Source organism: Macaca fascicularis, chromosome 5 (assembly GCF_037993035.2).
Source record: "Macaca fascicularis isolate 582-1 chromosome 5, T2T-MFA8v1.1".
Lineage (NCBI taxonomy): Eukaryota > Metazoa > Chordata > Mammalia > Primates > Cercopithecidae > Macaca > Macaca fascicularis.
The window spans coordinates 52,710,124-52,722,655 of record NC_088379.1 but is presented as its reverse complement, the minus strand read 5'-3'; the positions used below and the strand labels follow the sequence as shown (position 1 = coordinate 52,722,655).

At 38.0% G+C, this 12,532-nt stretch overlaps 1 protein-coding gene across 6 annotated transcripts in view; it reads right to left on the bottom strand.

Moving 5' to 3' along the window:
* PRKG2 (protein kinase cGMP-dependent 2) overlaps positions 1–12,532 on the bottom strand; it is a 122,568-nt gene that overhangs the window by 37,413 nt on the left and 72,623 nt on the right. For all 6 annotated transcript variants that reach the window (XR_012435315.1, XM_005554953.5, XM_065545059.2 and 3 more), the window contains 2 exons: positions 9,987–10,076; positions 7,722–7,863 (listed from right to left, as the gene is read on the bottom strand). Coding sequence is in view for 5 of the 6 variants with exons in the window: in XM_005554953.5 (XP_005555010.1) it covers positions 7,722–7,863; positions 9,987–10,076 (232 nt within the window). In the remaining variant the exon portion in view is untranslated. The remainder of the gene's footprint in view (positions 1–7,721; positions 7,864–9,986; positions 10,077–12,532) is intronic.

The window sequence follows — 12,532 nt, the reverse complement described above, 5'->3', positions numbered from 1 at the left end:
ATGGTGGATAAGGTTTTTTATGTGCTGCTGGATTTGGTTTGCCAGCACCTTATTGAAGCTTTTCACAACGATGTTCACCAGGGATATTAGCCTGAAATTTTCCTTTTTTGTCGTGTCTCTGCCAGATTTTGGTATCAGGATGATGTTTGCCTCATAAAATGAATTAGGGAGGAGTTCCTCTTTTTCTGTTGTTTGGAATAGTTTCAGAAGGAGTGGTACCAGCTCGTATTTGTACCTCTGTTATAATTCGGCTGTGAATCCATCTGGTCTTGGGCTTTTTTTGGTTGGTAGGCTATTAATTACTGCCTCAATTTCTGAACTTGTTATTCATCTATTCAGGGATTCGACTTCTTCCTGGTTTAGTCTCGGGAGGGTGTATGTGTTCAAGAATTTATCCACTGCTAGATTTTCTAGTTTATTTGCATAGAGGTGTTTATAGTATTCTCTGATGGTAGTTTGTATTTCTGTGGGATCAGTGGTGATATCCCCTTTATCATTTTTTATTGTGTCTATTGGATTCTTCTCTCTTTTCTTCTTTATTAGTCTGGCTAGTGGTCTATTTTGTAAATCATTTCAAGAAACCAGCTCCTAGATTCATTGATTTTTTGAAGGGTTTTTCATGCCTCTACCTTCTTCAGTTCTGCTCTAATCTTAATTATTTCTTGTTTTCTGTTAGCTTTTGAATTTGTTTGCTCTTGCTTCTCTAGTTCTTTTAATTGTGATGTTAGGGTGTCGATTTTAGATCTTTCCCACTTTCTCCTGTGGGCATTTAGTGCTATAAATTCCCCTCTAAACACTGCTATAGCTGTGTCCCAGAAATTCTGGTATGTTGTGTCTTTGTTCTCATTGGTTTCAAATAGCTTATTTATTGCTGCCTTAATTTTGTTATTTACCCGGTAGTCATTCAGGAGCAGGTTGTTCAGTTTCCATGTAGTTGTGCAGTTTTGAGTGAGTTTCTTAATCCTGAGTTCTAATTTGATTGCACTGTGCTCTGAGAGACTGTGAGGATTTCCCTTCTTTTGCATTTACTGAGGAGTGTTTTATTTCCAATTATGTGGTCAATTTTGGAATAAGTGTGATGTGGTGCTGAGAAGAATGTATATTCTGTTGATTTGCAGTGGAGAGTTCTGTAGATATCTATTAGGTCCGCTTGGTCCAGAGCTGACATCAATTCCTGAATATCCTTGTTAATTTTCTGTCTCGTTGATCTGTCTAATGTTGACAGAGGAGTGTTAAAGTCTCCCACTATTATTGTGTAGGAGTCTATGTCTCTTTGTAGGTCTCTAAGAACTTGCTTTATGAATCTGGGCTCTCCTGTACTGGGTGCATATATATTTAGGATAGTTAGCTCTTCTGGTTGCATTGATACCTTTACCATTATGTAATAGCCTTCTTTGTCTTTTTTGACTTTTGTTGGTTTAAAGTCTGTTTTATCAGAGACTAAGATTGCAACCTCTGCATTCTTTTGCTTTCCATTTGCTTGGTAAATATCCCTCCACCCCTATATTTCGAGCCTATGTGTGTCTCTGCATGTGAGATGGGTCTCCTGAAAACAGCACACCAATGCATCTTGACTGTCTCCTAATTGCCAGTCTGTGTCTTTTAACTGCGTCATTTAGCATGTTTACATTTAAGGTTAAATGTAATGTGTGAATTTGATCCTGTCATTATGATGATAGCTGCTTATTTTGCTCAATAGTTGATGTGGTTTCTTCATAGTGTCGATGTTCTCTACAATTTGGAATGCTTTTGCAGTGGCTGGTACCTGCTTTTCCTTTCCATATTTAATGCTTCCTTCAGGAGCTCTTGTAAGGCAGGCCTGGTAGTGACAAAATCTTTCAGCATTTGCTTCTCTGTAAAGGATTTTATTTCTCCTTAGCTTCTGAAGCTTAATTTGGCTGGATATGAAATTCTGGGTTGAAAATTCTTTTCGTTAAGAATGTTGAATTTTGGCCCCCACTCTCTTCTGACTTGTAGGGTTTCTGTAGAGAGATACACTGTTAGTCTGATGGGCTTCCCTTTGTTGGTAACCTGACCTTTCTCTCTGGCTGCCCTTAACATTTTTTCCTTCATTTCAACCTTGGTGAATCTGCTGATTATGTGTCTTGCGGTTGCTCTCCTCAAGGAGTATCTTTGTGGTGTTCTGTGTTTTTCTTGAATTTGGTTGTTGTAGGTTGGAGAAGTTCTCCTAGATAATACCCTGAAGAGTTTTTTCCAACTTGGTTCCATTCTCTCCATCACTTTCAGGTATAGTGACACTTTCAGCTATACACTTTCAGCTATAGGCACTTTCAGGTTTGGTCTTTTCACATAGTCCCATATTTTTTGGAGTCTTTGTTCATTCTTTTTTCTTTAATCTTGTCTTCATGCTTTATTTCATTAAGTTGATCTTCAATCTGTGATATCCTTTCTTCTGCTTGATCGATTCAGCTATTGATATTTGTGTATGCTTCACAAAGTTCTTGTGCTGTTTTTCAGCTCCATAAGGTCATATATGCTCTTCTCTAAGCTGGTTATTCCAGTTAGAAATTCCTCTAATCTTTTTTCAATGTTCTTATAGTCTTTGCATTGGGTTAAAACATGCTCCTTTAGTTCAGAGGAGTTTGTTATTATCCACCTTCTGAAGCCTACCTCTGTCAATTCGTCAAAATCTTCCCCCACCAATTTGTTCCCTTGGTGGTGAGGAGTTGTGATCTTTTGGAGGAGTAGAGGCATTCTGGTTTTTGGAATTTTCAGCCTTTTTGTGCTGTTTTTTCCTCATCTTCATGGATGTATCTACCTTTGGTATTAGATGTTTGTGACCTTTGGATGGGGTTTTTGTGTGGAAGTCCTTTTTGTTGATGTTGATGCTATTCCTTTCTGTTTGTTTTGTTAGTTTTCCTTCTAACAGGCCCCTCTATTTCAGGTCTGCCAGAGTTTGCTGGAGGTTCACTCCAGACCCTGTTTGCCTTTGTATCACCAGGTGAGGCTACAGAACAGCAAAGATTGCTGCCTGTTCTTTCCTCTGGAAGCTTCATCCCATAGGAGCACCTGCCAGATGCCAGCTGGAGCTCTCCTGTATGAGGTATCTGCTGGGAGGTGTCTCTCAGTCAGGAGGAGAAAGGGTCAGGGACCCACTTGAGGAGGCAGTCTGTCCCTTAACAGAGCTCGAGCTCTGTGCTGGGAGATCCACTCCTCTCTTCAGAGCCGGCAGGCAGGAATGTTTAAGTCCGCTGAAGCTGCACCCACAGCTACCCCTTACCCCGGGTGCTCTGTTCCAGGGAGATGGGAGTTTTATCTATGAACCCCTCACTGGGACTGCTGCCTTTCTTTCACAGATGCCCTGCCCAGAAAGGGGAAATCTAGAGAGGCAGTCTGGCTATAGTGGTTTTGCTGAGCTGCGGCAGGCTCCACCAAGTTTGAACTTCCCAGAGGCTTTGTTTACACCGTGAGGGTAAAACTGCCTGCTCAAGCCTCAGTAATGGTGGATGTCCCTTCCCTCACCAAGCTCGAGCATCCCAGGTTGACTTCAGACTGCTGTGCTGGCAGGGAGAATTTCAAACCAGTGAATCTTAGGTTGCTTGTCTCTGTGGGGGTGGGATCCACTGAGCTAGACCAGTTGGCTCCCTTTCCAGGGGAGTGCATGGTTCTGTCTCACTTGCATTCCAAATGCCACTGGTGTATGAGAAAAAAAATTCCCACAGCTAGCTCAGTGTCTGCCCAAATGGCCACCCAGTTTTGTGCTTGAAACTCAGGGCCCTGATGATGTGGGGACCCAAGGGAATCTCCTGGTCTGTGGATTGCGAAGGCCATGGGAAAAGCTTAGTATCTGGGGCCGCAATTCACCATTCCTCACAGCACAGTCCCTCATGGCTTCCCCTGGATAGGGGAGGGACTTCCCCAACCCCTTGTGCTTCCCAGGTGAGGTGACGCTCCACCCTGTTTCAGCTCACCCACTGTCTAACCAGTACCAGTGAGATGAGCTAGGTATCTCAGCTGAAAATGCAGAAATCACCTGCCTTCTGCATTGAGCTGCAGACCACAGCTGTTCCTATTTGGCCACCTTGCCAGCCACTGTGAAGTGGTTAAGATGTTGACCATTTTAAAAAATTGATTTGTCTTTTTATTAGTGATTTGTAGGAGTTCTTTACATATTCTACATACAAGACTTTTGTCATGTAAATATATATTGCAAATATTTGTATTCTAAGAAGTATTAGCCTACTCAAATTGTGAAAATGTTACCCTATGTTTATGTCTAAGTGATTTACAGGTCTAAGATTCATCTAGAATTAATTTTTGTATACGCTTTGTGGTGGGATTTAGGTTAATTTTTTTCCACATATGGATATCCAGTTGTTTCAGCAATGCTTTTTGAAACAATTCTTTTGCTGACTGTACATGTTTATTTCTGGACTTTATTCTATTAGATTGAGTTATTTGTCTTTTCCTATACCCATATCATACTGCCTTGATTACTCTAGCTTCATAGTCTTGATATTTATAGTATCCATTCTTTAATTTTGTTCTTTTTCAAAGTTTCTTCTAATCATTTTGCATTTCTATGTAAATTTTAGAATAAATGTCTCCATTTCTTTAAAAATGACCGCTCAAATTTTTAATGCAGTAATATTGAATCTTAGATCAATTTGAGGAGAATAGCTTATCAAATATTGAATTATCTGATCCATGAACATAGTATATCTTGCCATTTAGTTTTTTTCAGTGATATTTTGTTAGTTTTAATGTAGAGGTCTCATACTTTTTACATATTAAATTTACTCAAAATTATTTTATAATTTTTAGTGTTATGAAGGTTATTTTATTTCACTTATAAATTTTTATTGCTGGTATATAAAAGCGGAATTTATATTTGTATATTACTTTGTACCTATAATCATACTTAACTTACCTCTTGTTTCTAGTACCTCTTGGGTAGAGTCTTCACACTTTTCTAAATAAAAATTCACATTGAAAATAAAAACAGGTAACTTCTTCCTTTATAATCTTTGGGGGTTTCATTTATCTTTCTTAGTTTACTTAATTTGCTAAGACCTCTACTACAATGTTAAATACAAGTGATACGAGGAGATATTCTTGTCCTGTTCACAACCTGATAAAAAATGCTCACTAATTTACCATGAGGTACAATTTTAACTAAAGGTTTATTCCCCATTCCTTATACACTGAAGAATGTCCTGAAGTGAACAGCTGTATAACAGCTGTTTTAATGTGGATCTCACCCAGCATGGTTTCCTTTTTACAAAGCTTGAATATCTACTCTTTGTTTATTTTCAATGCCTTCAGTTATGATTAATCTTATCAAGAGGGTAGTCCAATGCAAGCTACTCCACCATTAATGAAAGCTTTCATTGCATATATAATTTCAATCATTACACTCTTAATTTCTTGTTAGATGCTTTGTTAGTTTCCTTCCATACCTGTTAGATCTTTTTCAAGTTTCTGATCCTTGCTCATTTTTTATCCCTCTCTTAGTTTTAAAACATATTAGATGTATTTACTGTATAGTCTATATCTGATTACTCCAATAAATGAGGCATTTATATGTCTGCTTCTGCTCTTTTTGTTTCTGAAAACTAATGCCTATAGTAGCTTTTTTCCTCATACATTTGTGTTTTTTAATGTTGGCTTATGTTCCCTAGAACTTTAGATCCAGTAGTTCTTTGTGTACTGAGTTAAGAGTATATTCTTCCAGAAAGAATATACATTAATTCTTGGGAACTTGGGCATGCCACCAACATAGATCCATTTCATTTAAATTCTTGCTTAGATTTTTCCATCCTTGAAGACTGGGCACCCAACCTCCACTAAGACCAACCTGTGGCCAAGAACTCTTAGGGATAGGTTTCTATTCCTCTACCAAGAGCCAATAATGAGAAAAGCATGTTTCTTTGCATGTAAGCTGTCATGACAAATTTGATATTTATTTCTTGTTTCCTATTTCTCTAAGAGTTTAATCTATGTGATTCCTGGTTTCATGCAATGTTCTCTGATTCACCTACCCACACTACATAGGTCCAAAGCTTGGTCTCCTGTTCCCAGAGGGCACGGCTACTAAAATCAAACCTCTAGACCACCTAGGATTGCTAGGTGCACGTAAGATGGCAGCTTCAATGTGTGATTTCCACCAGATATTGCTGCTCAAGTTTGGTTTCAAACCCCAGAGGAATTCTCATGTTGTCTTATAAACTCAGCCATATATTTAATGCTGCTTTTTATGTTTCATCCAGTAGACATTTTGTAGTGAGAGGATTTCAAGATATATCGTTTAATGCATAGCTAGAAATTGAAATATTTAATATTCACTTTTTAATCACTGAAGGCTATAGTTCTTACTCTTTGTTTAGCTGATTGGTAAGTGAATTAGCAGAATGCATAACAGCAGTTATTTATTGAGCTCTATGCCTATACATGTGAAATATGTTTTTTAAAAAACAGCTTTTTAAGAAAAATCAGTAATGAGAAAAAAGAGATGGAGCTACTGAATTGTCTGCGTTCCTCATGTTGGCTTTACTTTTACAATACTCCAAAGAGTTTCTGTAAAGAGACGTAGGAGGCATAACCAATGAAGGAATTGTGAAGAACAGAAGTGATTGGGGTCTTGTGTTAGTACCTCACCAGTTCTCAAAGCTATCTTTCATGGATAAAATAAAGCTTGAATGATTAAAAGTGTTTCTTGGAATTTAGCCAGATTTCACATGAAAGGGCTTTTATTTTACTCTTTACCACCGAGAAAAATATCTTAGCATTTACACATAATAAATTTAATTCATAAGGCTGAATTCTACAACTATAACATGTGGGTGATGAAACCTATCTAACCTATCTTATAGATTGTTAAATAGGTTAATTGTAAAATGTTTAGCATAGTAGCTTTAAACATAGTAACTGCCCATTAAATTGTAGCTATCTTTATTTCTTTTTATGAAAGTTCTGAAGTGAGAAACTTTTAATCTTTGTAAATGTTAAGTTCAGAGATGGTCTAACGTCCTTGAAGTAAAAATGGACTCAGGTAAAAGCCTGGGTTCCCCATTCTAATGGGGTTCCCTCCCAAGGTCCAAAGTGCCTTGCTTTCTCCTCAGTTATGACTGTCCAATCTATTACAGTTTCTCACTGAAAGCAGTTTATGTGACTGGTAGTAGTTTTTTCTTTAGTGTGACATGCAAAGGAGTTCATATTAGGGATCAGAAGATTACAAAGATGGCAAGCCAGGAAAGTCTCTGCCCTCAAGAAGCCTGTACTCCAGGGTTGTGATGTTAAACCCTGGGGCCCCATTATAATCATCTCGAAAGATTTCAAGAAAACTACTAACGTCTCTATGTTTATCTTCTCTTTATATATACACAGTGGATATCTTGGGGTGGAAATCATATTGTCTTCTTTTCTTACTCCTTATATCACTCCCTATGTATAGCAAGGATCCATTTTAAAAATAGTTAAAATTATTAAAAATTAACAACAGTGACAAAATCCAATTTTAAAGGCATTCTATGATGTGAACCTTCTGTAGGAGTCGTGAATATGGTTAAACATGAAATCCTTAGGTCAAAAAGAATATACTCATAACACTGCTCCCTGTATTGTCAGGAAATGTCAAAGGCCATACCCCCAAAGAGACAATAACAGCTGCACCAAAATTAAAAAGAAAATTGCAACTATAACACAACTTTTGCCAGGGGAAATATCTCATATGAGACTGTAAGTGAGAAAAGTTGTCTTACCAATTTAAGGTAACCCTCAGCATCTAGAATTAAGTTTTCTGGTTTTAAGTCTCTGTAGATAATACCTAGTCGATGCAGGTAATCAAATGCTTCTGTCACACAAGCAACGCAGAATTTGGAGGTGGGTTCATCAAAGCTGCCTCTGCAACGAAATCATTTTCCCTCTTAATACTCTGGATGCACATCTTTGGTGCTGTTCTAGGTGTCAAATCAATTACTGGATTGGCAGAGGTTTATGCAATATAAATATTTTGCAGGGTATCAACAATAAAATGTATTTTATACTACCCATGAATTAAGCTGTTTGTAGATCATAAGGCAATTCAGGGAGATATGTGATACAAACAAGAACTACTTCACTAAAATTAAAATATCAACAACAACATATATGATTTTTGGTAATCATATATGATTTTTGGTAATCATATATGAACATGTAAAAGAGAAAAATCCAAAAACTAAGACTTTCTTTAAACTCCCAACACGAGCTCTGAAGAAGCTGCAACTATAGTGGAGAGCTTGAACCAGACTTTTGCAACTTATTGCTTGACTTAAAAATGACTCAAGTGATTATTTTCATTTCCTGTTTGCATAGCACGTCAGAGTAACCCTGGTAGAAATGGGACCATAAGTCTTTTCTGTTTGGGGCCCCTTGATCTTTTATTAGAGTCCCCTCTGTCAGCACTGTGTGTAGTTTTACAGACTGAATTATTTTTAATGCAGTGGTGACTTGCCACATGATCTCACAGAGGAACATGGCTTTGGAGTGACAGAAACTGGGTTTGACTCCTGTTTCTTTCACTCACTATATCCTTGAGAAAATTGTTTAACTGTTCTGAGGCTCAGAATCCTTATCAGTAAAAAAGGTTTGATACTTACTTAAAAGCATTTTCAGGATTAAGCACAGTGCCTAACAGGTAGCAGTAACTCCCTTTCCTAAAATGATTTAGATTTTCTCAACAAATTTGCCTACTGAAGCAAAGATAGAAGAGGCGAATGCATTTGCAGATATCATGAAAGAACCCTTCCAGGTTCTCCCCATTCAAATCTGTCCAAAAAAAGTTCCTGACACAACACGTTCATCTTCTACTCAGATGCTCAATGTTCTTTCCTTGCCTAAGTCAGTGATTCTCAACCATAAATGCACATTAAAATTGTCTGAGAAGCATTTAAAAAATCATTTATTGGACCCCATCCCAGATTAAATGAATCATAACCTCTGGCATTAGGGCACAGCATTTTTACTTTGTAAAAGCTTTCCAGTGAATGCAATGTGTGACCATCTTTGAAAAACACTGGCACAGGTCTGACTGTAAATATGTGACCTTGCATCAGCCTCCACAATCTAATGCCAACCTACGTTCTCATGTCTACTGTTGCCCTTATCTTCTACCCAAATTCTTCTGTTCACCATCTACAAAGAGACACAATACTACCCCAACTTCCCTGCTTTGTCTTAAAGCAGTTTCCCTGCCTCTCTGCCTTTCCAAATTTGGGTCATGTTTAGAGTTTAATTCAAATCCTTCCTCTATCATCACATTCTCTCTCTCTCCCCTCCTCGGAGCTCACCATCTACAACACTATTTGGCATTTAACTACAAATTTCCAACTTCTTTGTCACCACTTAGTTTTCTCACTAAAAAATGAAATGTTTTAGAACTGTATACATATCTCCCAAGGAAACTCTAAACTTGTCGGAGGCAAAGTTTCTACCTTTTACTCTTTTGGTTACAAAAATCCACACTGTCTAGAGCGTCTCCTCCTGACCCCCACCATGCACTATGGAGCCTTTTACATAGGTGGTGCTTAGTAAATATCTGTGACTTTAATTGTGTGAAAATCACCCCTTTGTGTTAAACTGAATTTTTGTAGGCATCTTGCTCTGCCCTCAGTGAGGGCTTACCCACTACCCACTCCGTACCCCATCTTTTGTTTATCACACTGCTTCTGCTAGGAGATTTGGAATCAGAAACATCTGGGTTTTTACCCTGACTCTGCTTTATACTAGTCATGTAACCTGGGATAGTTCACCTCCTCTCTAGTCTGGGATTCTTTAATTCCTAAAACAGAGATGACAACAACTACCTTCTGTGGTGTTACAGCACTATTGTAGCATTAGCTAAGAAAATATCACTATTACTACTCTATTTTATCAAGAGATATTTTCTTATAATAATTTCCTAATGATTTCCTCTATGCCTTTTTTAATGATTATAAATATAGCATCCCTTAGACCAGATGTGAGTACACAAAGTTTTTCATTACCTGTCCCTTAATATACTCCATAGCTCCCCACCTAAGCAGGCCTCCAGAAGCATGTATACATACTTATTGTCCTTGAAAGTACGATATAATCTGTGAAGACAGATAAAAACATGATTATTATTAGAAATCTAGTTTAAAAACCTGTTTAAATTGCTTAGAACTGTCATCGTAACATTACGAACAATGATCCTCATCTCCATATAAATACCCCACAACTACACTGGGCTTCTTGCCAAATCCTCTTTGATTTCCCTACTGCCTTGCTTCTGCTCCTGTGGATCTCTTTACTTAGATTGGCCTTTCTCTAACCACAGACTGAACTTCTTAATCTCAGTTTCACTGTAAAAATTTTATCCATTCTTCAGGGCCAACCTTCAAGGCCATCTTTTTAACAAAACAGCTCATTATCCCACTTACCAAATATGTCCTCTCCTTTTTCCAAAAACTCAGAGACCCCTGCATATGTCACCTTTAAGATTTGCCCTGCATAGTAGTAATTCATGTCAATGTCTTAACTCCCCTAGTTGGTTAATTGACGTTGGATTCCCCTGGAAATAGACTCTGAGACTGAGATTTGCAAGCAGTCAGATTAGTGGGGAGTGCAACTGGAAACAACACCTGTGGGGGAGGAAGGAAGTAGAATTGGGCTATGTCTTAGTGTCGACAAAAGCCTCAGCTTCAAGGGGCTCTGCAGTTGTTGGATGCATGTCCCCGAAGAGAGAATATGATCTTAGGCAAGGTGGTTCTCTTCACCAAATAAAAACATAAACCAATGCCCAGAGAGGAACTGAGCTAGAGTCCTCAGCTGACAACCACACTCCTAGAAGCTGGGTGAATGGGAGCCTCAGTTCCAAAGCGGAACCTAGGCAGGGCATCATATTTCAACATTGTGTAAAAGCAGTTTTGGGGTCTTAATCCTCAAGAGACACCCTTTTCTCCCTAGCACCACACCGAGACCAAAGTAGACAGTACAGCAGCCATATCATATACAGATAGAAGCAGCAGTCAGGTAAAATGGTTCAAAGGGTGGGCTCTGAACCAAAATGCCAAGCCTTAAATCCAGATCAGACATTTATTAGCTATGCAACCTCTGTTTTCTCATTGATTCTCAATGAACATATATATTCATTTTACTCTATATGGATTACATATTATTATGTATATTATTGATACGTATTCATTGAAAAATATATATATATCCATTTTATTCTAATTGGCCAGTGAGATAAATGTGTTGATTATCTATACATAGAGATATAGCTTAGAACAGCACCTGGTATATGTTAATTTCTCAATAAATGTTGTCATTAATATTTATTCTTCATTTTATTGCCTGACTACACGCCAGGCACTTTCGAAAGAGTTGAAAATAAGACAATGAATGCAATCTAATCCATGCCCTGAAGCTGCTCATCAGAGTTTGTTAATAAAATACTAATTTTAAAAGGGCATCCATTCTGGGAACATAATTAATATAAAAGTAATCGAATGACTTTCTATTGGCAGCACCGCCTGGGTTCAAACTTCTTTGTTGATCTTGGGGAAAAAAATGAGTCTGGAAAGATGGATAGGCAGGAAGAGTCTTTTAAAGCATTTGAACAAAAATCATAAATTTTAGTCATTACAGGGACACTTTACCCAGAAATCACTAAAACTACACTCTGGGGCATTATGACATACATGAAAGCATAAACTGGCTTACACCACTACCCCTGAATTCACAAGGATAGAGAGCTGTGGCCTATAATAATTAACATTTCTTCTGCAAACTCTTGTGAGAGCTACAGAAAGAATAACTATTGGGAGATGACTGTTTCGGTACCTAGGTACTACTAGTACCAGGGCACATTCCCCCTTGGCTTCCCACATGTGCCCAAATGCTGCCTCCTGCAGAAATTCAAGATCAGGATGCTATCTGAGGAGTTTTATACATATCCTTGCTTCCCTAGTCCCCAGTTTTGCATTAAGTCTGAATAAAATAACCAGTTCAAACTATTCCTCAATAATTTTATATTCATATATATACATACTCAAACACATGTATATACACACACACTTTCGTGATGTTTACTCAAGAATAAAAACAACTGGAAAACATCTGACCCCAGATTTCAAACTTCTAACATTTTTAGTACTGTTGCTGTGATTTGGATGGAGAATCCAGAGTGGGGCCTCCTCCTCCTCTTCTTTCTGTCCTCTTGCATGGAAAGTTTAAAAGAAGAGCCAAGTACTACTCAACCATACAAAAAAAAATGAGATTCTGTCATTTGCAACAACATGGATGGCCCTGGAGGTAGTTATGTTAAGTGAAATAACCCAGACATAAAAAGACAAGCATCACATGTTCTCACTTATTTGTGGGATCTAAAAATCAAAGCAATTGAATTCATGGAGATAGAGAATAGAGCGGTGGTTACCAGAGCCTGGAAAATGTAGTGGGGAGACATGCAGGAAGGGGAGATGGTTAATGGGGACAAAATAAAATAGAAAAAAAGAATAAGATCTAGCAACTGATAGCACAACAGGGAGATCACAGTCAATAACAG